We start from the raw sequence: 25816 nt of genomic DNA on the forward strand, positions 1-25816 counted from the left end.
AGCTTCTCTGTTATGGTTTGTAACTGGCCCCCAGGCCGGCTTTCACCTTCTGTTAATAAAGAGACACTATAGACCCAACAGCTGAGCAAAGATAATTTAGCAAAAGAAAAACAAACACAGCCTACATATGAACCTAGTGACATATATTCACATTTTCTCCCTTTTTTATGTCAAATCACAACGTCCATGGAAGACAAAGCAATCTGATCTCTCAGGGCTCTTCATGCTGTAATTTGTTTTCTTCTAGAAGTCTTCAGTCCAATCTTTATTGTGTTTTGTTTGCTCATGTTGATTCAGACATTGATCATGACATTACTGAAATCCAAACATGTAGGCAGTGAAAAATCTAATCTAGGAAAGACTAGGACAGCACATGTTTAATTTCTCTACCCTGTTCTGTTTATGAACTTTTGTTTTGACATTCTAAATGCCTACTTCTATGACACTTCTAAACAGAACCATTGGATAATAACAATTAGATTGAACTGAGTTGTTTTTGTTTGTTTCTAATATTAACAAATGCCCTCCAGGACTGCAATCCATTTGCTGCAGAGGATCTTTGAGGCATAAAATATGTGTCTAGCAGTGTGAAAACTGCTGTATTATTCTCAGTTAAATCATCTATTCTTTAAATAGAATTGTCTGATACGCGTGAAATGATCATTTGCTAATTAGTTAATACAATTACTCTCTTTCCCATGAGGGCAGGGACTTCCCACTTAGAGAGTTTCTCAATAGATCCTGAAGTTTATCTTCTAACTTCTTGTTTATAGAATAGGCAGTACAAGCACTCCTCTGATATGACTGATGCTTTTGAGGACTACATGCTTGATGTTTGCTTTAGGGATGGCTGCTCACCTTTCAACAGATTCCAAAGGTCCATTCAGGTAACTTGTCTGTTGTTGGTTGCTCTGGTTGCTTTCTGAGGACAAACCTTAGCTGCCCAGTTGAACTCTGAGAGTCGGGGTTACTACCATTGAGGCCCTGAAGTTCAAACTAGAACTGCCTGAAAGTGGCAATCATAATAGCTACCACTTGTTGAACTCCTTAATACCAAGGCTAACCATCTATCTAATCCTTACAACACTGCAAAGCAGATTTTATCCACCAGTGCAGACGAGCAAACTGAGACTGGAAGGGTCAGGGACCTACACAGTGCAGAGCAATGTTTGAGCCTGGGCCTGATGCTGGCCTTGACCTTTTCATACCACAGCATCCTGCTGTCCTGGGGCGCTTTACACAAGGGAGGACAGGGACTTGTATGGCTACTCCAAGAAGCAGCATGGCAGTGACACGGGTCCTATCTCAAGTTGGAAAGTTGGAGAGCTTTGGCCTCTGCCCTAGAACTACTGAGACAGAACACTGGACTCCATCAAAATGTCATCATTGCTTTTTATTATAGATATTTGTGACTCTCATTCTTCCCTAACCCTGCCCCACTTCAAGGCTTTTTCTGTTTTAGTCATTTCTACCTTGTTTGTAATTTCCATACATCTATTACTTTTATATTTTTAAAGCAATGAATATGTGTTTTAAAGTACTACAAAAAAGGCTGTACAACACCAGCATTATAGAGATGTTTGACAGTTTAAAGTGTAGTGCACAACACTGGGTACTGAGAGAAAGGATGAAATTGAATTATAGACTCTGAGCAGTCTGAAGCTAAGACTAGAGGATCACACTATCTAAATATCCCTCCTACCATCACCTGTCTTAACTATACCCGGTCAAATCAAATTGGCACTGTTAGGAAACCTATAGTCAGCTGAGGCACCTATTAGAATTTCAGGTGAAAATTATAGTAGCTTCCTTTGTTATGCAAACAAATATATTCAATAACTGAAATTAAATAAAAATAAATATTGTAACAAAAGTGTAATGTAACCCAGTGTGAGTTGTAATCCAGTGGAGAGGTAAGAGACCTCTCACAGAATGAGAGCCATCCTGGGAGAGCAAGTGTGGTCCACGTATTACTGCTGTTTACATGTGCTCCGGCACCGTAGCCTGAGGCCCGCCCACCCCAACCTCTCCTTGATCCTAACACCAAGGTGATTCAGGCACAAGATGAGACCCAAGTCTATTGCACACACTAGTTAAAAAATAAGAACAGATAAAATTTCAATAACTTATTTTTTAGAACTCTAAAATGGCCCCGTATCAAATCGACTTATGTGATACTATCATATGCCCTGCCACTAACTATGTGCCCTTGGGCAAGTCACTTAATATCTCTAATATCATTTCCTCCTCCAGAAATGAAAGGGTAGGAATGGATAACTGTGCATTCTCTTCCAGAGCTAACATGCTAGGATTTTAAGGTGTACTGTCAAAATCTCCACGGGCCCTCACGTTGACCAAGAGGATCAGCTCCAGAATGATCACCAGCACATAACAATCTGTGGTGAGGCCAGCTCTGTACACCTCCCACTCCACACCATCTCTTACTGCCCACTCCTGTTTTCTCTCCCAACATTCCAGCACCTTCTTTCTCCTCTGTCCACTCTTCCCCACTCCCAGCCTCCTCTCTACACTTGAATCAACTAGACAGAATATTTAGTTATGGATTTATCTTGGTTTACTAAAATTGACTAATTTTACATTGGAACAAAATGTCATTAACCATTGGATAAACTATTGTGTTTATACAAAATAAGAAAAAGCCTTCTGTGCTGCTGAAAATGTGTATCTGTAAAGATATCTGTAATGTGGCCTTAGAACTGTACAACATTTTGGAATTGCAAAGGCTCTCATGTATAATATTTTGTTTAACATTCTTGGTAAGTTTGAGAAGTAGGTTTTGTTATCTCTCTATTACAGATGAGGAATGCAGCACTGAAAAATAAAGCAATTTGATGAAGAACTCACAGTTAATAACTATGTAAGCAAATCCAGATCTACTAAATCAAGATATTCTAAGATAAGACTTTGAAATATAAGTTTCCACTCCTAATTTTGATTTCTGAAACAATTTACTTCAGGCTTATATAAATCAACTTTATCACTTTTTTTTTTTTTTTTTGGAGAAACAGTACCCAAAAAAATCCACCCTGAGAACTGTGTCTAAGCTGTTGATGTTTTGCTTCTTGGGGTTCTGCTGGTGTTCTGTTTTGTTTTTTAATATCCTCCCACAGTGCCATGTCCAGAAAAGTTGGTCAAAAAAGTACTTTTTAAAGAAATGGGTGAGTAGAAAGATAGACAGATGGATAGATGGTTGGATGGATGGATGCAAACAACAAATGAGTGAATAAATTAATGAACTTAGAATGAACTTAGAACCATTTGCCTTTTCAATTACTGATGAGAAAATATTGCAACATTTCTTAGAACCATTTATTTATCCATTTATTCAATAAGCAGTTTTATCCATTTACTTAGTATTTGCTCACTTTAATTAAGCATTGATAATTAGAAATATAAAATTGAAAATTACTCCTCTACTTACTTTCACCCAACACTATTTGATAAGAAATTTGGTTGCAAATCAATAGAGGTGATTGTCTACCTCTTTAATATACTTAAAAGTATGAAATGATGAATCATTATCTATTCAAGACCAAAGAACTTGGTAATAACCATCCTCAAAGTATTTCTTGATATGTCAGAAGCAGCTATTGTTTTCACCAAAGTTTAAGCTACTAGTGCCTATACTAGTTGACTTTTTTCCTGCAAAGAAAAAAGTAGGCCAGGAACAGTGGGCTCACACCTGCAATCCTAGCACTTTGGAAGGCCAGTGCAGAAGGATTGCTTGAGGCCAGGAGTTCAAGACCAGACTGGGCAACACAGCAAAACCCTGTCTCTATGAAAAATTTTTTTTAAATAGCTAAGCATGGTGGCACACACCTGTTGTCCTAGCTACTCAAGAGGCTGAGGCAGAAGGATCACTTGAAGCCAGGAGTTCAAGGTCGCAATGAGCTATGATTGTGTACTGTACTCCAGCCTGGGTGACAGAGTGAGACCTTGTCTCTAAAAAGACAAACAAAACCAAAAAATGATAAAAAGTACAAAAATAATTTATGTTAGAATTATTGAAAGTAAAAATATATAGATAGTGCAAAAGCAAGTTTTTTCAGTGGGCCTACAACAATTTTGGTAAAGCTGGATTGAGCCAGGAAGACTGTGGGAATCAAGAAAAACAGGCCTAACCAGCTCTTCTTGTACAAAGGAATGGAATCTAAAATGAGTCAGGTCTCACACTGTAAAATGATTCCTCAAAGTCTCCATTATAACTTTACATATATTAAAACAAGTTTTATCGACATCTGAAATTTTGTCTGTGCGATGGTCAATATAGTCAAGATACAATAATTTTATTTAAATAGAAACATTCTTGTGGCAAAAATCCAAGCTCAGTTTTGGAAGTTCTAGGGGAATACACATGAAAAGTAACAATGATTACCTGAGAAGGGTGAGGAAAGGAAATGAAGAATCAGAAAACTGACTCTGTCCTATACTTCTGAAACATTTTACCTTTTTGCAATAATCACAGAATGCATTTTAAGCATAAAATAATTAAAATTTTTGTTTATGTTTAGCTTCTGCAGTTTATGTGATTGATAGATAAATAATTCCCAGAAGATTTCTACTCTGTATTATAAAGATGTCTTCTCATAGTCAGGTTGATTCCTCCTAATTCAATGTGCATGAAGATTTACACATCTGAGTGAATATACCAACTGCAGAGATCACATATGTGTTTCTAATACACTGGAAGACAGGTGTTCTAATGATATTAGAAACATTATTGTCAGCTAAGGTTTTCAAACACACAGTTTCCTCAAACTGGAACTGAAGAAATTAAAAGTTAAAAGGCATTTTATCATTCTAAGTTGGAAAGAAATTTTGCAAACCCAGCTATATATGTAATATAAATTTAAGCTATATATGTAATATAAATTTATTACAGATTACTATTTAACTATGTTTCTCCAGATCAAAGTCTACAATCACATCATATAAAATACACACATTGCAAATTCACAGCACTCTGTAAAGCAATAGAGCATGCAGTATGATAATTTAAATTGAAAACGCTTCTTTTTTTAAAGCACTGACATGTTTGACTGGTTTTAGAAAAGATCTTGGAAGTATAAAGAATCCATAATAATAAACTTGGCTTAGGTAACTACAGAGAGGAAAAAGTTGTACATTTTTAGAAGAGTATAAAAAATAGACTTAATAAATATACAATTATTTTAAAATAGAAATATCAAACATACCTCATTTATCAAATAAGACTGGGGAATTAGGTGTTGCACATTAGTGATTTCTCAAATAGCTGAAGTTAACCATTTCAAATGCTTTTTTTTAATGACAGTCTTTTGAAAATGTATTAGATATTTTCTCACCTAATGGGCCTTTGTCCTGAGGTTGGGGACACCAGTTATTGTGTGGAATAAGGCCCTCCATGACTAAGGTTTTCAAGTGCTGTTGGACTCTCTCACTCCCTCCTTTGCTGCCATTTTTCCAGGATGCCTGTGGTCCCCTTTTCATTTTTCCTTCTAGCAACCCCACCCTAGTAACATAGTAATAATTGAAAGTATCTAGCAAAAGCCTGATAAGCAAGCTTGTTTAATCTGTAAACTTAATTTTACACGCAAACCTGAGTCAACAGGCTCTCATATGAATGAAGGTCTGATAACAGCTTCCCTCCTCTCTGGTGGTGAGAGCATTACCTTTCCTCTAGTTCAGTATGTTGCTTTTTGCTAAGCCCAGTCTGTACCTTGATCCAGCTGGATAATATGGTAGGAAAATTGGTTAGCAAATACTGATAGTAATGCAGTTGAAGTTTATGAAATCTGTAGTCTCCAACAGGTGCTCCCAATAAATTGCACCCCTCATACCCATCCAGGGAGAAGCAATTTGAGTAAGAAAGTAAGCATGGACGCCATTACTAATTAAGCTCAGGTGGAAGTACAGCACCAGTTGGGCCTACCGGCTAAACCATAGCATTAGGAAGACTTGCCCACCCATTCCTAGGCAGCCTGAACCTGAGCAGGTCCACACAAGGAAGGCTTGCTCCCAAGAGAAAGAGGAAGGGCTGAGCCATGCATACTTCCTGTGCCTTTCCAAATTTACCAACCCCTCTTAGCTGATGTTTACACTAACTCTGCCCAGCTTCCAATTCCACATAGCCAGCTTTCCCTTACTTCTTCATCGCTTCCTCCTTTAATTACCTCAGTTGCCAGGGTTGACCTAATCACACTCATTTCAAGGGTCCATGCATGGCCTCTTTTTGTTGATTTATTCATTTATATACTGTTTATATTCTACCCCTTCTCTTTTTCCCACCATAGGCAGCAGCTGTAATGTGGTTTACACATTTTCTTGAATATGTATACAACCTTGAAAAAAAGTATTATGTATTTAGTGTGTATTTTGAAACCTTATATAAATTTACATACACTGGTACCATTCTGTGTTGACTTTTCTTACTCCATGCCAGGTTTTGAAGATCTTATCTGTGCTGTTATATGTGCAAAGTTCACTGCTTCTAACTGCTGTCCAGTGCTCCAAGGTCTGCAGCCACCACATTTCACTTGCTCATTCCAAGTATTGGACATGCTGATTCCTCTACCTCCTCATCAATGTCCCATTGCGGTCCTGGCAGTGTGTAAAGCAATGGGTACCTGATTTGATAGGATTGCCGAACAACTGTCCCTAGTAGCTATACTAGTCTACATTCCCTCCAGCAGTGCAGAAGGGTTCCCGTGACCTATAACAATCCCACCAAATTTTGTGTTATCTAACTTTCCCATTTTTCCTTTTTCTGAGAATATGTTGATCTTTTCCTTCTTGAAAGGTATTTTCTCTGGACATGAGATTCTGGATTGACTTTTCTTTTAGCACTTGGAAAATATTTTTGCAGCTTCCTTCTTGTCTCCATGATTTCTCATAAGAAATCTGCTGTCATTCGAATTGTTTTCCCCCCTGTATGTAAGGTGTTGTTTTTCTCTGGCTGCTTTCAAGAGTTTTCTTCTTTGTCTTTAGTTTTCAGAAGTTTAATTATGATGTGTCTTTCTATGAATTTCTTTGGGTTTCCTGTCTGGGGTTTGTTCACCATTTCGAATTTGTAAGGTTATGTCTATTTGTCAAATTTGGGGAGTTTGCAGACATTTTTTTTTCAGGTAATTTTTTAGTTCTGTTCTTCCTCTCTTCCCTTTCTGGGAATGCATTGACATAATTGTTAGATTTTTTGTTATAGCCCCACAGATCCCTGAGGCTCTCTGTTCATGTTCTTTTCACTCGACTTTCTCTGTGTTCAGATAGAGTAATTTATATCTTTCTATTCCAGTGTGTGATTCTTTCCTTTCATTCTGCTGTTCAACCCATCCATTGAGTTTTTCATTTATGTGGTTGCCTTTTTCATTTCCAAAATTTCCATTTGTTTCTTCTTTATGTCTTTTATTGCTAAGGCTTTCGATTCTGTTGCTGTTATTGTTTCCAGTGTGTTCCTATTTACTCCATGAACTATTTTTATTGTGGCTGCTTTAAAGTCTTTGTCTGATTTTTTTTCCTGATTTCTTTGTTGATAGTTTTTTTCATTCAGTTTGGGATTTTGGTATGACAAGGGATTTTGAATGAAACCTGGACATTTTTGTATAGTCATGTGCTACATAACATTTTGGTCAACAATGGACCACATATATGACAGTGGTCCATAAGATTATACTACATTTTTACTGTAACTTTTCCAGGTTTAGATATATTTAGATACACAAATACTTATCATTGTGTTACAATTGCCTATAGTATTCAGTGCAGTAACGTGCTGTACAGGTTTGTAGCCTAGGAGCAGTAGGCTGTACCATAGAGCCTAGAAGTGTAGTAGGCTATCCCATGTAGGTTTGTGTGAGTACACACTGTGGTGTTCATACAACAGTGAAATCACCTAATGATGCGTTTCTCAGAACATATCCTGATCATTAAGTGATGCATAATGTATGATATTATGAGCCTCAGGATCTTATTCAAACCTTCTGTTTTATCTGGCTTTCTCTCTGACACGTCTCTAACAGGAGCAGAGTGGCATGCTGCCTCATGGAGCTGTCAGGTACAGGTAGAAGTCCAGGCTCCCTACTTGGCCTCCGCTGACACCTGTAGTGTTGTTATTGCTGGATGGGAATGGGAATTCTGACCTTATGCGGTCTCCACTGACACTGTAGGGGCAAGAGCTGAAACTCATTCCTAGCTGGTATGGATGAAAGTCTCAGTTCCCTTCTTGGTCTTCTGATATCACCCTGCAGGTGGTATTGGGATCCCTTGCAACAACCTGGAAAGGGTGGAAGTCTAGGAGCCCTGTTCAGCCTTCGCTAACATGAATGAGAATAGGGCCAAGTTCTGATTGTGGTGTTTGGATAGATTAGAGCACTTACTGTCGAAAAGTTTTCTGCCTTGCTGTGCCGAAACTTTTCTGGTCCTTTGACTAGAAAGAACTGGTTTTTGTTGGTTTTGATTATTTGTGTTTTGTCTGTGCCCATTAGTGTTTGTTGGTTGCAGCCTTCTTCAGCTCCAAGTCTGAGATGTGTAAAACAAAAAGAAAACCCGGGTTATTCCCACCATGGCAGTCCTCAGGTCCCAGTGTCTCTAGCCAGCCTGCCTCCCCTCCTCCTTCTGAAGTCTTCTTATGTTTACATTATATATAATTCCTGTATTTTTAGTTGTACTTAGTGGAAAGAAGAAGAAGTATGTCCATTCCATCTTCCTAAAAGCCAAAGTCTAATAATAGCTTCCTTTTATATAACACGTTTTGATAACACAGCACATTTACATTTCTAGAGATTTCCTTCAGAGTGAATTAATAGGCTTATGGAATTTCTGTGATACTTGAACATAGAGAAAAACAAGAGAGAAACAAGCCTTGCTGTCATGAAAGGCAGGCAGGTAAACAGGAAACAGTTGTTCTAAAAGAAGAATCTAGTCAATCTTGTACACTAGCAGAAGAGAGCCACTGACCTAATATACTGTGCAGGAGAACATGGCCGAGGCCCCAGCAGAACCTTCAGTTCTTCAGTCTGTCCTTTCCATTGCTGTATGTTTATTCTTTGAGCATTGAAGTTTTTTGTCATGCGTCTGTCCAACATGCATGAAAGGTATAACAGCAACCTCACCATCCCACATGAGTAGGCCTTGTCCTCAAACCAGGCTATTCGTTTGCTTGGCTCTGGAGACCCCCATCCTGATCCTACTTCTGTCCTAGTTTTGACCTTCTGCTTGGTCTCAACAATTCCCAATATTGTGCAATTGTTTTTCTTTGGTGGTGACCCGTTATGTCTTGAACTGGACATCAGGCAGACTTGCCTTCTTCTAGTGAAAAGCAGGACCAGCCTGGCCTCCTGGTGGGGGGTTGGTGACTCCGGATACCCTAAGCTTGTGCTCTGAATCCCAGTTATAGTCAGCAACTGAGAGAAGAGAAGACTTAAGAATATGGGCATAAAGATGTCCTGGGTCACCAGACCCCAAGTCTGATGAATAGCACTTAATTCCAAGTCCCATTGTTAGTGAGGAAGAGTCAGGTGTGTCCCCGTATTCAGGGGAGGCCTTAGGAATAAAGCCACCTGGGTTCACCTTCAAGCAGGGACAGGAAATCTTGGCTGAGGAAATGAGACTGGATTGATATTATTAGTTTTCAGGAGCTCCTCTTTAAAAAGAAATCTGTATCAAGATGTGATCAGTTAACATTTCTAAGAAATCCCTGGGCTACAAGAAGAGAGCACATGGCTTTGTAAAAATGGTTCATAAAATAAGCAGGGAGGACACTTTAAAGCTGCAAAGAGGGACAGGGTGGAAGGGAGAGGAACAGAAACTGTTTGGCTCATATCTTAACCACAGTCTGCCAAACGTACCTCCTTAAAGATCCCATTTGGTAAGTTGGAGAAGGCAGTAAAGCAGGTGTTAGGAGCAGGGAGGTGGGGAGGAGAGGCTCAGAAGGGGACGCCTGGCTTCCAACAGTTCTGCTGAGTGTCAGGTCTCCTGGATTCCTTAACCTGCCTCTTGCTCATAATCTCCTAATCCTATGCTCTCTATCCAAATAAAAGTTCCATTAACTGAGAGAATTATTGTTTGAATAAAGACTGGAATTAAACCCCATAAAAGAGCTCTCTATTTACTTAGAAACCTCTGCTAAGAAAGATTATTCAGCTTCTTGATTTCAAGATTTTTATCTCTTGTTTTTTTCTGAACTTTGATCATCACCACTTGGTCTGGAGTCATGATAATTTTTAAGTCATATGACATAAACATTAAGATTTTCAGAGAAAATTTTTAAAAATCCTCTTTGAAAAGGCAAAGCCTCTGTCAAACACACTGAAATTCAATCTCTCACATATTTAACTAATAAGGATCTTTTCTTGGGATAAAACTCATGAATGTAGGAGGTAAAAGGCTTTAGAAAATGAAAATGGATGACAGGTTTTTGTTTTTGTTTTTTGATTAATAAGATTTATTTTTAGGTCAGTTTTAAGTTCATGGCAAAATTCAGCGGGAAGTACAGAGTTCCCATACACTCCGTGTCCCCACACAAGAACAGTCTCCCCATTATCAACATCCCCCACCAGAGTGGCTTTTGAATGGAGACCTTCATTTGTCCCATGCTTCATAACTGCCCCCTCTGTGGGCACTGCAGAGTGTTCGTGTGTGTTCTACTCTTACCCCATCCATGTCAGATACCTGGTTTCAGGAACCCTCAGCCCTCGGGTCTGAGTATCAGAGAGTCACTGGGGGACGCCAGGGGATGCAACCACTTTTCTCTGGAAAGGTTTTTTTGTTGTCTTTGTTTCTGTTTTGTTTTAATGTTTTAAGTTTCCAGTGATGCTGTCCAGAGATGCCAAAAGGTTGCCTCCACTTCCCCAGAGGCTCGCACCAGCACCAGGACAGCATCCTGATGGCCAAGCAAGAGGGGTCCCAGATCATCCGGTCCAGCCCCCTCCCTGTAGAGATGAGGAAACCGAAGCCCAAAGATGGGGAAGGGTTTGAACCAGGTCACAGAGTTTGTGGAGCCAGGACTGGAACCCAGTTCTCTTTGACTCCTTATGCAGAGCCTTCTCCTTGCCTCAATTGTCACATGAGCCTAACAGTTGGCAGGGGCAAGGCTGTGCTGGGGGCTGCTCAGCTCTCCTAGTCGCTGCTTCTGAGCCTTCCCACCTCTGGCCATATTGGTTTTAACCTCTCTGGTTTTAATCTCTCCATTCAGCCTAAAGGTCTGAAGGTTAGTCTTGGCTTCAGGGTTGGGACACCTTGCACCCTAGGGCCTCCACCCTACCCCTGGTAACCTCTGCTTCCTGCTGCCCTCTCCCTGTTAACCACTTCCTCCCCAGGCTCCCTCTCCTGCTCCTCCTACTTTGGTTCTAGGCTCAGAGGGAGGGGCCAGAGCAAAAAGGGTGAGGCCCTGGAGCCTGTCAGCTAAGCCCCAGCTCCTGGGTCTGATCGCAACACTCAGGTCAACAGCTGTGCTTGTCACGGGTGAAGCAGAGGGTTCTCCGCCTTTATCTTGGGAGTTGAGTGGAGTTTGTACTGTTATAGATGTGCATAAGTCCAGGAGGATTTTCCCAGAGTGTAGGGACCTTGGCTGTGCTGTGGAGTGGAAGCAAGCTTCCAAATTCCACCCCCTCCTCTCCTCACTCAGGTGAATGCCCCAGGGCATAGTAAAGTCCCCAGTCCCTCAGCTAGAGATAAGAGCTTGGAAGACTGCAAAGCTTGGAGCACCCCACACTTGTCTGGCCCCTCTATCTCATTTTCACACACAGTTAAGGGAGCTGAAAGGAGCCACTGGGTCTATGATGGGGCTCTTTTAAAACAGAGATGAAGCAATCCCACCCTGCCTCTTCTCTCTCCACTGAGTATATTTGGAAAAAACAAAACAACCACACAATTACCCACCTTCCCTCCACATCATCCAAAACAAAAATAAAAACGAAATTTCAGGGGGGGAGGTGGGAATGGGTATATTCACACCTAATGGGTGTGGTGCACACCATCTGGGGGATGGACACACGTGAAGCTCTGACTTGGGTGGGGCAAAGGTAATATATGTAACTTAAACATTTGTACCCCCATAGCATGCTGAAATAAAAATAATCCAAATACATTTGGGAAAGAATAGGGTGAACAGGTAAGTTTCTTTGCTTCATAGCTTTTCCAGCCTTTCCTGTGTTCTGTAAATCTCCCAATGGGGATAGACTTGTCTGCTAGGAAGCGCAGTTAGGAAACGGTTGTCTTGGAAATGCCATAAGAACCAACTCAGATTAAGTATTTGAAAGCTCTTCAGAAACTACATTTTGAAATGACACAAATTTATTGCAAGCAGTACAGAGGCAACTAGAACTTACAAATAGGGTTTCCCCTTGAAAGTTATACCACACATCAATGAAAAATGAGTCAGAAAAAATGAGGGAACAAGAAAGAAAGCCTGGGCCTAGTGAGAGGCATTAACATGTCTAAAGAGGGAGTGGTAGGACAGTGGGAAGTTTATCACAAACAAAAATTAGAGAAAGGCTGGCAAGGTGTCTCACACCTGCAATCCTAGCACTCTGGAGACCAAGGCGGGAGACCAAGGTGGGAGGAGTCGGGAGGAGTCGCTTTGGGTCAGGAGTTTGAGACCAGCCTGAGCAAGAGCCAGACCCTATCTCTGCAAGAAAACAGAAAAAATAGCTGGGTGTAACTCAGGAGGCTGAAACAGGAGGATCTCTTGAGCCCAGGAGCTTGAGGTTGCAGTGAGCTATGATGATGCCACTGCATTCTAGCTGGGGTGACGGAGCAAGACTGTGTCTAAAAAAAAAAAAAAAGAATTAGAGAAAGGGCAGTTTGGGAGGCAAGTGTTGACTGAGCCCTGTGGGGCTCTGCCACAGGGAGGGAGGGGGTTTGACCAGCATCTTCTAGCTGTTTAGGGCTGGTGGCAGAAATATCTACATGCGGGTAACAAAGATTCTCCTTGACCAAATTTTAGTCAGGCTCCTCTGAGCATTCTTTTCGAGGAGGCCTTGTCCTTGAACTCTGTCTTTAGCATACCTTGTCCAGTTTTAGCAAGAATCCTGCTAAGTTAGTTCAGAGAGAATCCCCCATCCTTCATACCTGGTCATGTTCCTCATGCCCTGCCTTTGGTGTATAAGTCCTGGACTTGCCTTCAGCAAGAATCCCATTAAGTCAGTTTACAAGAATCCCCTACCCTTGTTGTCTCCTCTTGGTAATTTTCCATCACTGACGCCACACTCTGCTCACTGGTTAGAAATCCCTGGCCGCTTTTGCTGTGCTCAGAGTTCAGCCCGAACTCTCCCCTATTGCCATAACCTTTACACCTCATCCAAGAGTCCTGAATGCAGGATTCTTTACCACTTTTACAAGGGTCAGGATAATTTTGTCTTTAGCAGGTGTGAGGAGTGGAAAGACCTAGTTCTTTCACTTTGTTGCCTTCAGACATTATGACCACTTAAATAATGAACCTTGCTTTTCTTTTCTTTTTTTTTTTTTTTTTGAGACAGAGTCTCGCTTTGTTGCCCGGGCTAGAGTGAGTGCCGTGGCGTCAGCCTAGCTCACAGCAACCTCAAACTCCTGGGCTCAAGGGATCCTCCTGCCTCAGCCTCCCAGGTAGCTGGGACTACAGGCATGCGCCACCATGCCCGGCTAATTTTTTCTATATATATGTTTTAGTTGGCCAGATAATTTCTTTCTATTTATAGTAGAGACGGGGGTCTCGCTCTTGCTCAGGCTGGTCTCGAACTCCTGACCTTGAGCGATCCACCTGCCTCAGCCTCCCAGAGTGCTAGGATTACAGGCGTGAGCCACCGCACCCGGCCTGAACCTTGCTTTTCTTTCACGTTCACCTAACAAAGCTTCTAGCATCCAAGGTTGTTTTCAGGCTGAAGGGAATGTTCTTCAATATTTTATAGTTTTCATACTTAATAAAATAGCATTGAGATTGTTTTATATACTTGTGTGATTAGGTTAATCATGAAGCAGTACCCCCCAAGGTGAAGCACATTGACAAAAAATAAATTTCTGGGCTCACAAAAGAGAAGAACAGAGGATAAGACTTGGCCACGGTGAGCTACAGCATTTAAGAATCCCTTCTGGAGCTTAGATGATGTGGCTACTTGATGAGTATCAGTAACAAAATGTTTGAAAACTCAATAGAGAGTTGGAGAAAAGAAAAGAACGTGGGTGATATGAATTATCTTGTCTGTTGCATTCAGAATTTAATCTTTCTTCTCTGGCACTGCCTATTATCCTAAGACTCGATATGTTTTGTGTTTCTGCCCTTTAACTATCTCTGACATGTGCATGGTTTCATTCTGACCTGCGGATCTTATAAAAATGAAGATTCTGCTTCAGAGGTTGGGGTGAGGGTGGGTTCAGCAGTCCTCATTTCTAGCAAGCTTTCAGAGGATGTGGATGCTACTGGTCCAGAAACCCCACTTTGAGCGCAAAGGGCTGAGGTCCCATTATCTCTAGTCTGGAGTGTCGTGACAAACTCCTAATCCAGTCTCCCTGCCTGCCTTTCCAATCCATTGCCCACCTGTAGCCAGTGTGATCTCTCTAAAATGCAAATCTGAACAAGTTTCTCCACTTTCCCTGCTTCCCATTGCTCCAGGAACCCTCAGATCCTGCTCCTGCCTCTTACTCTGCGTTTAGGTTCAAGTTCACTGAGGAAGTAGGTTCAATCCTTATAAGCACCCTACGATCTCTATGTTTGAGCTTTTTAAATAATTTCTTCTCCTTGTCTGACAAACATTGTTTTCTTTCCATTACCATCTTCACCCGTTTCAGGCCATGCTAGGCTTTTAAAATCCAGGTTATATACCCTTTTTCTGTGATTCTGTAGCACCCTGAGCCTCTTCTATCATCATACTTGTGAACCTATACAATTAATTTTGTCTATGTAATTAATTTTCTCAAATTTCTATTATTAGATGATAAATGAAGGAGAGAAGGTACCTGTATTTATTATCATTGTATCTTCATCACATCGTTTTCCATCTAGAAAATGTTTAAAACACACGTGTTGAATTGAAAGGGAAATGGGAGAGCATTCAGGAAATGGACACTTACAAGCATTTCAATTTTATATTTTAGATAGTGTTTGTAGAGTAACAATCAGGGTTACTAAATGTTAAGGATAAAATTAAGTCATCAAATCGAACCACAATCTATTTTGTATCTATCCAACCACTTTAGAGTCATACCAAATTTGCAGTTACGTTTACCTTCTATCTTACCTAAGCAAGACAGAACACATATTTTACATATATAAAATAAGGCAGGTCCTGACCAGCTGTTATCTATTTTTACAAAAGAGCTGGCAAATATAAGCATAACTTGCAGTAAGATATGCAAAATAAAGACTGAATGGCAAGTGTGGGAGGCCCTTTCCTAGAGATGTTTCACATCTTACTATGAGCGATGTTTGTGCATAGAGCCCGACAAGTATAATTTTTCTTAATGGAACTTGGTTCTGAGACTCCATAATGCATTGTTTAAAAAAATCAAAATGGAATCTTTTCAAGATTAAAACAGGTATACGAGCTTAATATAAGTCTATGTGGTTGAAGTATATTAATTCAATGAGGCTTATTTATTTAATTATATACAAAAATGTACTGTAGTCCCAGCTACTCAGGAGGCTGAGGCAGGATGATTGCTGGAGGCTGTTGTGTGCTATGGTTGTGCCTGTAAATAGCCACTGCACTCCAGCCTGGGCAACGTAGTTAGACACAATATCTCTAAAAAAAAAAATAAAATAAAAATAAAATATATATATATATATATATATACACACACACACACAAACACACATACATATAATTGCTAATCCGTTGTATTTCCACATTTTTCTTTCACTATGCTTTTCTTAACTAGGGATTTACTATTTCAAGGAAGGAAAGGCTTGATGAAAGCAATAGTATCCAGCTGGTCTTTCTGTTGCTTCATTGTTACCAGGTCCTAAATCGCTCCCAGCATGTGGCTCAGGATTCTGGTGTAGAGTAGATAACTCCATTCCTATCAAGGTACTGACTGAGATGAAAAAGGTCACCCCAGGGAGCCCACCTGCCTCACCCTGTGAATTCCTCACTGGCAAACAATGCCCTTCATTGTCTTTGCTTCATTCATAGCTCACAGAGTCAAAACTGTTAGAGCAACTGCACAAACTCACTTGCTTAGAAAGAATGAAGAGAGATAAGAAAAAGAGAAAGCCGGAATTAGAAAGTGATTAAATGTATCAAAGTATCTTTTTATGTTTTTGTGCACAAGAATATTCAATATTTTCATGGGTGTGAATTTACTTTCAATTAAAAAATGGTAATACCTACATTTATTAAGTGCCTCCTTTACATGCTAGAACTTTATATACATATTTATTTCGTCTCCGTGACAACCAGAAAAGTTAGGTATTATACTTCCCAACAAAACTGGGGCCCAGAAGCAGACTTGGATCCGCTTCATTCCTAAAGTCCAAGTTCTTTCCTCTAAGGTCTGCTGCCACGGAGAAAGCAAAGCCCCAAAGGCAATCTCATTGACATTTCAACAGCTTTCCTATCTAGTTGAAAAATAAAGACAGGAAAAAAGGAATCTCATGTATGAAATGAGTCCGTTTGGGATATCCAAGATCACATGACGGGCCAATATTTGGCCTTGAAGGGGCTGTCGCTTCCTCTCCTCCTCCAATACCCGCCCCCAACCCCCACCCCAGGCCACACTTCCAGGTGTAACAACCTCTGGGTCCTGCGCAATGGTGCGAAGGTTAGGGCAGCGCGCAGAGGAAGCGCAAGGGGACTGCGAGGGGGCCAGAAACGTCGGAGTGTCTTTAAAATATGTATATAATCTGTCCTCATCCATTGCCACAGCCACTACCATTTCGCTTCTCAGTAATGGCCTTGAAATTCTCCATTCTCCCAACCTGCCCTCCCCCAAGCACTTTCACCACCCCTCAGAGGATCAGGTTGTGTCCCCTCTCGTCTGAGCCTTCTGTGGAGGCTCGTTGCTCTGAGGACCAAGTTAAACATCCTTTAGCGCCGTTTAACTACGCCTTCCGGCCCTACTCTGTACACTAGCTTCTAGCTTCCATCGCTGGACATGCACCCCCTGCTCACGGGGTGTCATCCACCCTGGTCCTGTTCCTCCTTCGGCTTCGCTGCACATCTTGTCTGTTCTGTTGCCCGCCTTGGTCTCAGTTTAGATGCCACTTGGTGAAGTTTTCCTGGCAGATTCCTCCCACGCAGCCCCCTCACTCGCCTTCTAATTAGATCTCTCTAGATGTGCTCCACTAGCATCCTTCATGTCACTGATTGCAATCTGCATTATATACTTGCCTGATTATTTTTGACGTCTGCAAGTGACACTCGGGTTTAGCACTGTGCCTGACATGCGCGCTGCTAAGCTAACTTTTGCATGAATGAGTGAATGAATGAATGGAGGTCTTGCCATCCTATCACCAAAGTATGTCCCGTCCCCCAGTGTTGCTATAACTGGGATGCCCATCCCCAGGGGTTGACAAAACCGTGGAGGGGAGCAGTCTCTCCGCAGCACCGTTGAGCGCTCAGCCCCTCTGGCTGGGGAGGACTCCCGCACCGCGCGGCAAGGGGCGGGTCTCACGGCTAAGTGTCCTGGCTCGTAGGTTCGCGAGTATTGGGACAGGTGGCGTGGAGGAGAAGGAGCGAACCAAGCAGGCAGCGCCAGACACTCAGAGAGGACCGCGGGCGGCGTCTGACTCGCCTCCGGCCTCGCGGTCGGTCACTGCCGGGAAGCGCGACTTCCTCCTCTGGGGGCCGGCGTGCGGGGCGGGGCGGGGCGCGGTGGGAGACGCCCCCGCCGGGCTGGGCCCAGGGCTGCCCCAATGGGATTCGGTGCGGGGCAGCGGCAGCGCCCCGTCCCGGCGCCGCGCTCTGCCGCAGAGGAGGAGGCCGGGCCCGGGCAGCGGCGGCGCGGGGCCCGTCGAGGGGAGGCCGAGCCTGCCGAGCTGGCGCCCGGCGGGGCCATGGTGCCTGGCGCCCGCGGCTGCGGCGCGCTGGCGGGGGCCGCCGGGCCGGCCCTCCTGGCCCTGCTGCTCGCGGTGTCCGCCCCGCCCCGGCTGCAGGCGGAGGAGCTGGGTGAGTGGAGCGCGTCCGGCCGGCGGCGGGACCCGGGGCACCGCGGGGGGCCGGGCCGGGCCTGGAGGGACCGAGCGCGGGAGGCATTCGGGCTCGCGGTCTGCACCCGCACAGTCCGGCTGCGCCCGGCGGCGGCTCGGGGTAAGATAAGTTACTGCATTCCGGTCGCCCCCCCCACCAAACTCCTTCCTTCCCCGCCAAAAGAAGAGAACCAACTTGGCGCCTCCCCACTTTTTCTCGTCGCCGTCCTCCAGCCCAGTTCACTTAGTTTCCAGACTTCTTGACTCTCTGCTGGCCCTGTGAGAAGTGACCCGGCTCCAGGGTCGCCTTAGGGGACAGTCGTGTGCAGGGACAGTTCTCTCCAGCCTGGTTTTCACAAAGCCGCTCCGCAGCTGGGCGGCCCGGCCCTCCCCGCCGCCGCTCCTCCCCGCGCGGCTGGGAATCCCGGCGTGTGCGTTCGTAGGCTGGTGCGGAATGGTCGGGGAATGTTTTCCCGAGGTTGGCCCCGGACGCAGACCAGCAGGCAGTGCCGCCGCCTCCTCACTAGTGCCTTGCTTGCGCCGGGAGCTGGAATCATGTGGCTTCTTGTGTATTTCAGCGAGTCAACGCCTAACCAGGCTGCTTTTTCTCTGGACCTGGTCGTGGGCAAGGAACCGGTCCCAATTAACCCACAACCGAGTTCCCTCTCTGCCTATCCACCAGATGAAAGCAGGAAACTGTTTTACCAGCCCTGGGTGGCTCTACGTCGTTAATCCTCGTTAATTAGTTCTGTTTTTGATAGCAAGGGCCAGCTTTCTGCAGAGGTGTTTCAGTCGTCTCTCTCCTCCCCTGCTGCTGCCCCTAGATAGCTGAGGTTATTTAATGGCGGTGAGCCCATCCACAGTACTTTGACAGCTCTCCCAGCCACAGAGTTTTTTGGTAAAACAAGAATCAAAACTAAAACATGCTGGCATTTTTTCACTGAACCGTGCAGCCGTTTCAATCTGAAACATGGATACTCAAGATGTAGGTAGTGGTAAATTTTACTTAAAAATACCAATTTGTTTAAAAAAAAAAACCCTAAAATCATTTTGTTTAGAGTCACTGTAACACAGTACTAACCATATTGTAAAATTATAATAAATACGTAAGATTGTATTCAATATGTAGGATTTTTACAATGGATGTTTTAAATATTTTAAAATATTTTTTCTCAAGTCATTATTTGAAGATATATCTTTATTACTGTACATCTATGAATCAGCCTAACAGTATGTACCTGTCCTAATCTGGCCAAAGCTGTCACCCATCTGTCCAAATGAAGCTTCAGAATTGATAAGTCATCCAGGCTGTTAAGTGGGCACTTTGTAGAGCAGTTCTCTGGGAACAAGTGTAATTGCTTAGATTCCTACGGAGCTTCAAATCTGAGACTTTATTGCAGTTGACTGATGGAAGAGGATATTGTCATTTGAGTTTCCATGAAACATCCTATATATTTAGGATGTTAAGAGAACCAACAAAGGCGTAGTAGTCAATTACACTCAAAAGGTAAGCTTAGATTTGGGATGTTTATTGAAACTAATCTCCTGGGAACTCCAGTGCTGATGCCACTTGAGTAAAGAGGCATAATCAATGATTTTAAAAATATTTCTCCCTTCTGTGATTTTCCCAACTAGTACTTGGTCACTCGTTTTTCAAGTTTTCATAAATTTAAGCATGCACACCCATTTGGGGTCTTGAGATACACTCCTGGCTCTGTAAATTGGATTATGGTCATAAGTAATATTAATATTTGTCCTCTCAAAAGTTTAGAAAGTAAGAGGGCAGCCTTAGCATAATAGTCTGTTTTCAGTGAGAAGAAACTACCATTTATTGCATTAAGTTTCATTGTTCTTTGAGTCAGCGTAGTCTGGTGCTTCTTGGTTCCCCAGGCTCTCCAACCTGTCTGATCACAATCTCTCTGGATGCTTTATAAAGTTCCAGCTCCCTATTTTTTTTTTTTTTTTTTTTTTTTTGAGACAGAGTCTCACTCTGTTGCCTGGGCTAGAGTGCCGTGGCGTCAGCCTAGCTCACAGCGACCTCATACTCCTAGGCTCAAGCGAACCTCCCGCCTCAGCCTCCCAGAGTGCTAGGATTACAGGCATGAGCCACCATGCCCGGCCTCCAGCTCCTTATTTTGAATCAATTTCCAGTGAGTGGGACCTGGGAATATGTACCTTTTAAAAGTTCCCCCAGATAAATCTGATTCTAATCAGCTTTGAGATGGTGGGAGCCTTTTATAATGTTAGGGTTGTGATAAAGTGCTACCGTCTATGTTATAAGACAGTTTAATATTAGGCATTTATTCATTATGTTTCAGGAAACAAATGTTATAATTTAACCTAAATGTTTATAAGCCCAATCAATAAAATTATTTATTTATTTTTTAATGGTCAGAGTCTGTTGACCCCGGGAAGCTCTACTGAATCCTTTGTAGGGCAGCTGCTTGTCTCTGTGGTGTTTTTGTTCAGTTACATTAGAAAAGTATCCATTCCTCCCAGTGTGCACAGCCAGCCCGGCTCCAGACACTAGGGCTTAGTGACCAGAATTTGGAATGATTTCAGCTCCTTCTTATGTCCTGTTCCTCTGGACCCACTTAACTACAGAGAGATATTTACATAGATTGTTTCACATGATTTTTGACCTTAGATAATATGGCATATAAGTTGATCATTAGTTTTGATTCAGTTTATATAAATTCATAGACTTGGACTTAGTGCAGCCTTATTACCTTGATATATCATAAGTTTGGCAGAATAAAATACTTTTAATTTATGCCATGAATTTCTGCAAATTAAAAATCCCTGCATGTCTCTTCACCAAAAGATTTGCAAATGGGTGTTAATTAAAATTTCCTCCTTATAATTTAAGTATTAGTGAAGAATAAAAATGAGCACTTGATCTCTGAGGAAAATTCTAAGTGTAGGTTTCAATCTTGGATACTCAAAATTTCATTTAAAACCCCCAGCCCAACTCTTAATTTGTTACTATTAGAAGATCTGCTCTTAACTCCTCTGTCATTTATATTTGGTTTGACATGGGCTCACCTGATATCTGATGTTTCAGGTGAATGACTTTTTAAAAAGTAAGCACAAGTTTATTCTGTCACCTTCTGTACCGGTGTGTGCACTTGCCCCAGACTTTCCCTCATAGCACCTGGCCTGGGGTAAGACTGGGTTTCTGCCAGCTCTGCAGACTGTAAGTTCCTGAGGGCAGAGACTGGGACTGTAGTCTTTGTCTTCATGGCATCTGACAAAGGTGCTTACTGGTTTTTGAGTTGAACTGAACAATCTCTTTGTGTTTAAGAGATATTTTTGAATTATTTCCTAATTAGTGGAAACTAATAAAGAGCCTACTGAAGTTCTTTATCAAGGTACATATACTGCTTCCACTAATTTTGTTTATTAAGCCCAGCTCTGTTGGCATGCATTTTTCTGTATGTAAGGATGCCTTTTAAATGAAAATACGGCAGAAAAGAACATGCCAGCAGGACAATATGTGCAATATATCTTTTGGCTCTAGTAGATGTAATTCGTATGTAACACTGAGAGACATTAAGTTATGTCATATATTTCAGAATAGAAAGAAGTTATTCAAAGGATTCATTACACAAATCAAAGGATGTTATTAAAGCAGGATTTCAACTCTGAATAATGTCCCAAGCTGTTTTTTATTAACTTTTCATGTCAAAATTTGAACTCTTGAACCTTGTGGTACTGAAACAGACTTGAAAATCATATTAAAAAAAAAACCACAACTTGGATATAAGTAAGACACCCAACATTTATGAGGAATTTTATTTTTAAGATGCATGGGGAAGTTAAATTAATTGCAGCATTTAGCAAAGGTTTTAGTCATGTTAAGGCAGGAGGTGGGAGTGAAGGGTAGGGGAGGCTTGTTTAGGGAAATATGTCCTGTAGAGTTTTGGACTTACTTTCATGTGTGTGGTAGAGCGTTAAGTCAACTCTATACATATTAGAGCAGTTGATTTTCTTGATTAAGAAGATAATGCATATAACCTATTTGGCATTGCACTCAGCACATAATAAGAGCTCAATAAATGTTAGCTATCTTACTATTCATTACTGTTTATTACTATTAATTTGGCCAATATTGGGGCCTGTTCTGCCTCCCTCACTGCCCCTCTGCCCTCTTTCCCTGCCGTGCTCCCTCATACTCACACCTCTCCAGCCATTCTGGTTTTCTTGCTATTTCTCTAATGCGGCAGGCACCCTTCTACCTCAGAACCTTTGCATGTGCTGTTCCCTCTTCCTGGAACAGTCTGGACCCAATTATCCATCTGGCTCACTCCTCCTGCAGTATGTGTTCAGATGCTGCTTTCTCAGGGAGAACTTTCCTGACCACCTGGAACACCCTCTTCATTCCTAGAACTCCATGTTCCCCTTCCCAGCTTTCGGTTTTCTCTAGAGCACTCATGCTCTTCCAATAGAGTGTATAATTTACACTTTTATTTAATTTGTCTGTCTTTCCCGCACTAGAACATAAGGCCCCTAGGTATTCTGTGCCTTGAACAGTGGCCAGCACGTACTGGGTGCCCAGCAGGGGATGGATGCTCAGTGAAGGTGGGGTGAGAAGACAGTGGAAACACAAGCCCTGCCCTGTTGTTAAAGACTCAATACTGTCTGTAGTTAAGAAATCAAAACCTGGATGCAGTGAAGTAATGAGATTGTATGTGTAATCCAACTGTTGTTTATAAGTAAAAGTCAGAAAGTGTGGATTTAAAATAGGGAAACTCATTCTGGTGTAATAGAAGTCTAGCATTTAGCATGAAAGGAAAAATATTGCCAAAATTTCAGATTTGTTTCCATCAGACTGTGGAATAATTTTGCCTTTTTGCAACTGAGGAGTCATGTTGATGTCATCTTCCAGATGTTCATTCTCTGCTTTGTATATTAAAAAAAATAGCTGTTTGTCTTGTGGGGTGGGTTAGACAATTGATGGGAAGAAAACCCATATGGTGACTTCTAACCCTATGTGGAAATAAAGTTGTGAGTCCTGCTATGCTGAATCCAGAACTGTCAAACTTGCCTTTCAGTGGGAGTTGAAGAGGAGATGTTTTTAGGGTTTGGGGTGGGATTGGGGGATTCTCTAAGATCCATGAGAGCAGAGATGAGACTGACCCTCTCTTTTTCACCACTAGCACGTGATTCAGTGCCTGGTAGATAACAAGCTCTATTTCCTGAGTCAGTGCATGAATGCTGTGGTTAAGGTTTGAAGGAATGAGGTGAAGGGTAATATTTCCTAAGTCATTTTAAACGGAGTTGTATGTATGACTATTGTGAAGCCTTAGGAAACTCTGCATGTATTCAAGAAAATACCGAACTTCAACTTCGAAAAGGGTTGGGAATCTCTGAGACCCCTTTACAGGCAGCAGCAGGAAAGCTGCTGTGAGTGAGAATAGAGAGGCAGGTAATGTACCGATTTGGACCCGGTGAGTCAGTGGTCCCCTAAAATCTGCTGACGCTTATACATTTAGGGCAGCAGGGGCCTATTTCACCTTGAAGATCATTTTGGGACAGTGTTTAGATGCCTGTGACATTAGCGCTGTGGTAAGCCATATTGCCATGTATGCCTATACTGTCTACTGCCGTTTCTACTTGGTTTATTAGTCTAGTTTTTATGAACTATTTCCTTAGGAGCAATATACCGTGTGACCAGATACCCGATATTTGCAGAAATGCTTTGTGTCTTGTATTTGCTTACATATGGTAATATTAGGTTAGGTGGGGGTTTTTTTTGGTAGGAAAAGCTGCAAAGAATATCCTTGAAACAAGGTAACAGCTAAGTGGTTCTATGTTACCTCCATCCCCCTGTTTTTAAAGAAAGCTAACACTATAACTTATTTTTTTTTAAAAAAGAAAGAATATATTTCTCTTAGGTTGGGGCTTTCTCTCCTGACTACCTTTTCAAAGATCTTCCCTAATGCTTACAACAGAAGCAGAACAGTTGTGGAACAAGCACGGTATCAATAAATAATGTTGTACTGACATACCATAATCCTGCAAGGAAAATGTTACACATAGAACCACTAAGGACATGTTTTGGTTTTATATATTTTTATATAAATACACACACATATATACCCCAGCAAATACATGTGTGCACACACACTTATATACCATCTGTCTACTATTTGTATTAAATAAGGCCGGGCGAGGTGGCTCATGCCTGTAATCCTAGCACTCTGGGAGGCCGAGGTGGAAGGATCACGTGAGCTCAGGAGTTCAGACCAGCCTGAGCAAGAGTGAGACACTATCTCTACTAAAAGTAGAAAAAATTAGCTGGACATGGTGGCGCACGCCTGTAGTTCCAGCTACGTGGGAGGCTGAGGCAGGAGGATCACTTGAGCCCAGGAGTTTGAGGTTGCTGTGAGCTAGACTGATGCCACGGCACTCGCTCTAGCCTGGGCAACAGACGGAGACTCTGTCTCAATAAATAAACAAACAGACATTAAATAGACAAAATTATATTTACAAAATATAAATAAAGATATAAAGAACAATAATAAAACTAATACCTGGGTACCCCCTCTATTACCTAGTCTGTGTACATGCTTTTATATGCTACTTTTTTTTAACTTACATTTTATTTATTAAAAGCTTTTTATCACATTATTTGGAAAGACTTGTGTTTATATTTATTTTTAGCATTCACCTTCAAGTAAACCAAGAACTTATCTCTAAGTCATTTATCACTACTGATGAACACCCAGTGAGAAAGTGGAATTTTTGTCTTGGCCAAAATTATATCAACTGTGAGTCTTGTCAAGATTTTTATTTTTTGTATTATTCAAATAACTCTTCCTTGCTTATGAAGGCAGAAGTAATTTGCTTGTTTATACTTTATTTGAGAAAAGTACTTAAGTTTAAATGTACTAAGTATCAAAATGATATTTCTTACTCTTCTTAGGTAAGATTTTGAATTTATATTGAAGGTATCAGGCATATCCATTATTAAATTATTTGAAGTTTATCTTTACTGAAAGCCACATTTGCTTTTATATTCAGCATTTTCAAATTCAAATTGTACCCCTATTGTAGCCTTTTTACTCAATGTTCGACATATTTACATTTTACTGCAAGATAAAAGAGCAGTCTTTGTTTTTTGTCATCACAAAATGAAAATCCTTATATGGCTCCATTTTTACCTTTGAGTGTGTATAGTGGATGTGTCTAAAGGTTGTGTGCAAATGATTTGCACTCTATTCCTGAAAAAATGGAAGAGAAAACAAAACTTTATGTCACTATTATTTCTGACAAAGGAAAAGGATATTAAATTTTGAAGTCCAGTTAAATTTGAATTGCCAGTGTGTCAGATTTCCTATAGGGAAAATGAGTAAACGTCTCTGTGTTTGTCGCCTAATTTTTAAATGGCTGAGTGGATTTAATTCAGCCTTTTTATTGCTTTGCACAAAAGCAAGTTTACCTCAGATTGAAATGTGGTTGATTTCAGCCTGAAACACGGAAACTGTGGAGACTTAATAGCCCATGGGACCACTGGGACATGAGATCTGTATATTGAATTGCGTCCACTCTGAAGACTTTAGAATGGAGGCTGCTTATTTTGAGAATAACACTAAGCAAGATTTGCCTTTTTATTTTTTGGCCCCTGGAAAGATCCTGCTTTACCTGCTGTTGCTGCTGCGAGCTCAGAAGGGTCTAAAAATCTTTTGAAACTTCAAAATCTATTAAGGCCGGACAGGG

The 25816-nt window shown here is 41.7% G+C and overlaps 1 protein-coding gene across 1 annotated transcript in view; it reads left to right on the forward strand.

The window, feature by feature from the left end:
- Positions 1-17962: 17962 nt before the first annotated feature.
- DCBLD1 (discoidin, CUB and LCCL domain containing 1) overlaps positions 17963-25816 on the forward strand; it is a 36695-nt gene continuing 28841 nt past the window's right edge. Inside the window, exon 1 of the mRNA XM_069489087.1 lies at positions 17963-18074. Coding sequence (XP_069345188.1) covers positions 17963-18074 — 112 coding nt within the window. The remainder of the gene's footprint in view (positions 18075-25816) is intronic.

Source organism: Eulemur rufifrons, chromosome 15 (assembly GCF_041146395.1).
Source record: "Eulemur rufifrons isolate Redbay chromosome 15, OSU_ERuf_1, whole genome shotgun sequence".
NCBI lineage: Eukaryota > Metazoa > Chordata > Mammalia > Primates > Lemuridae > Eulemur > Eulemur rufifrons.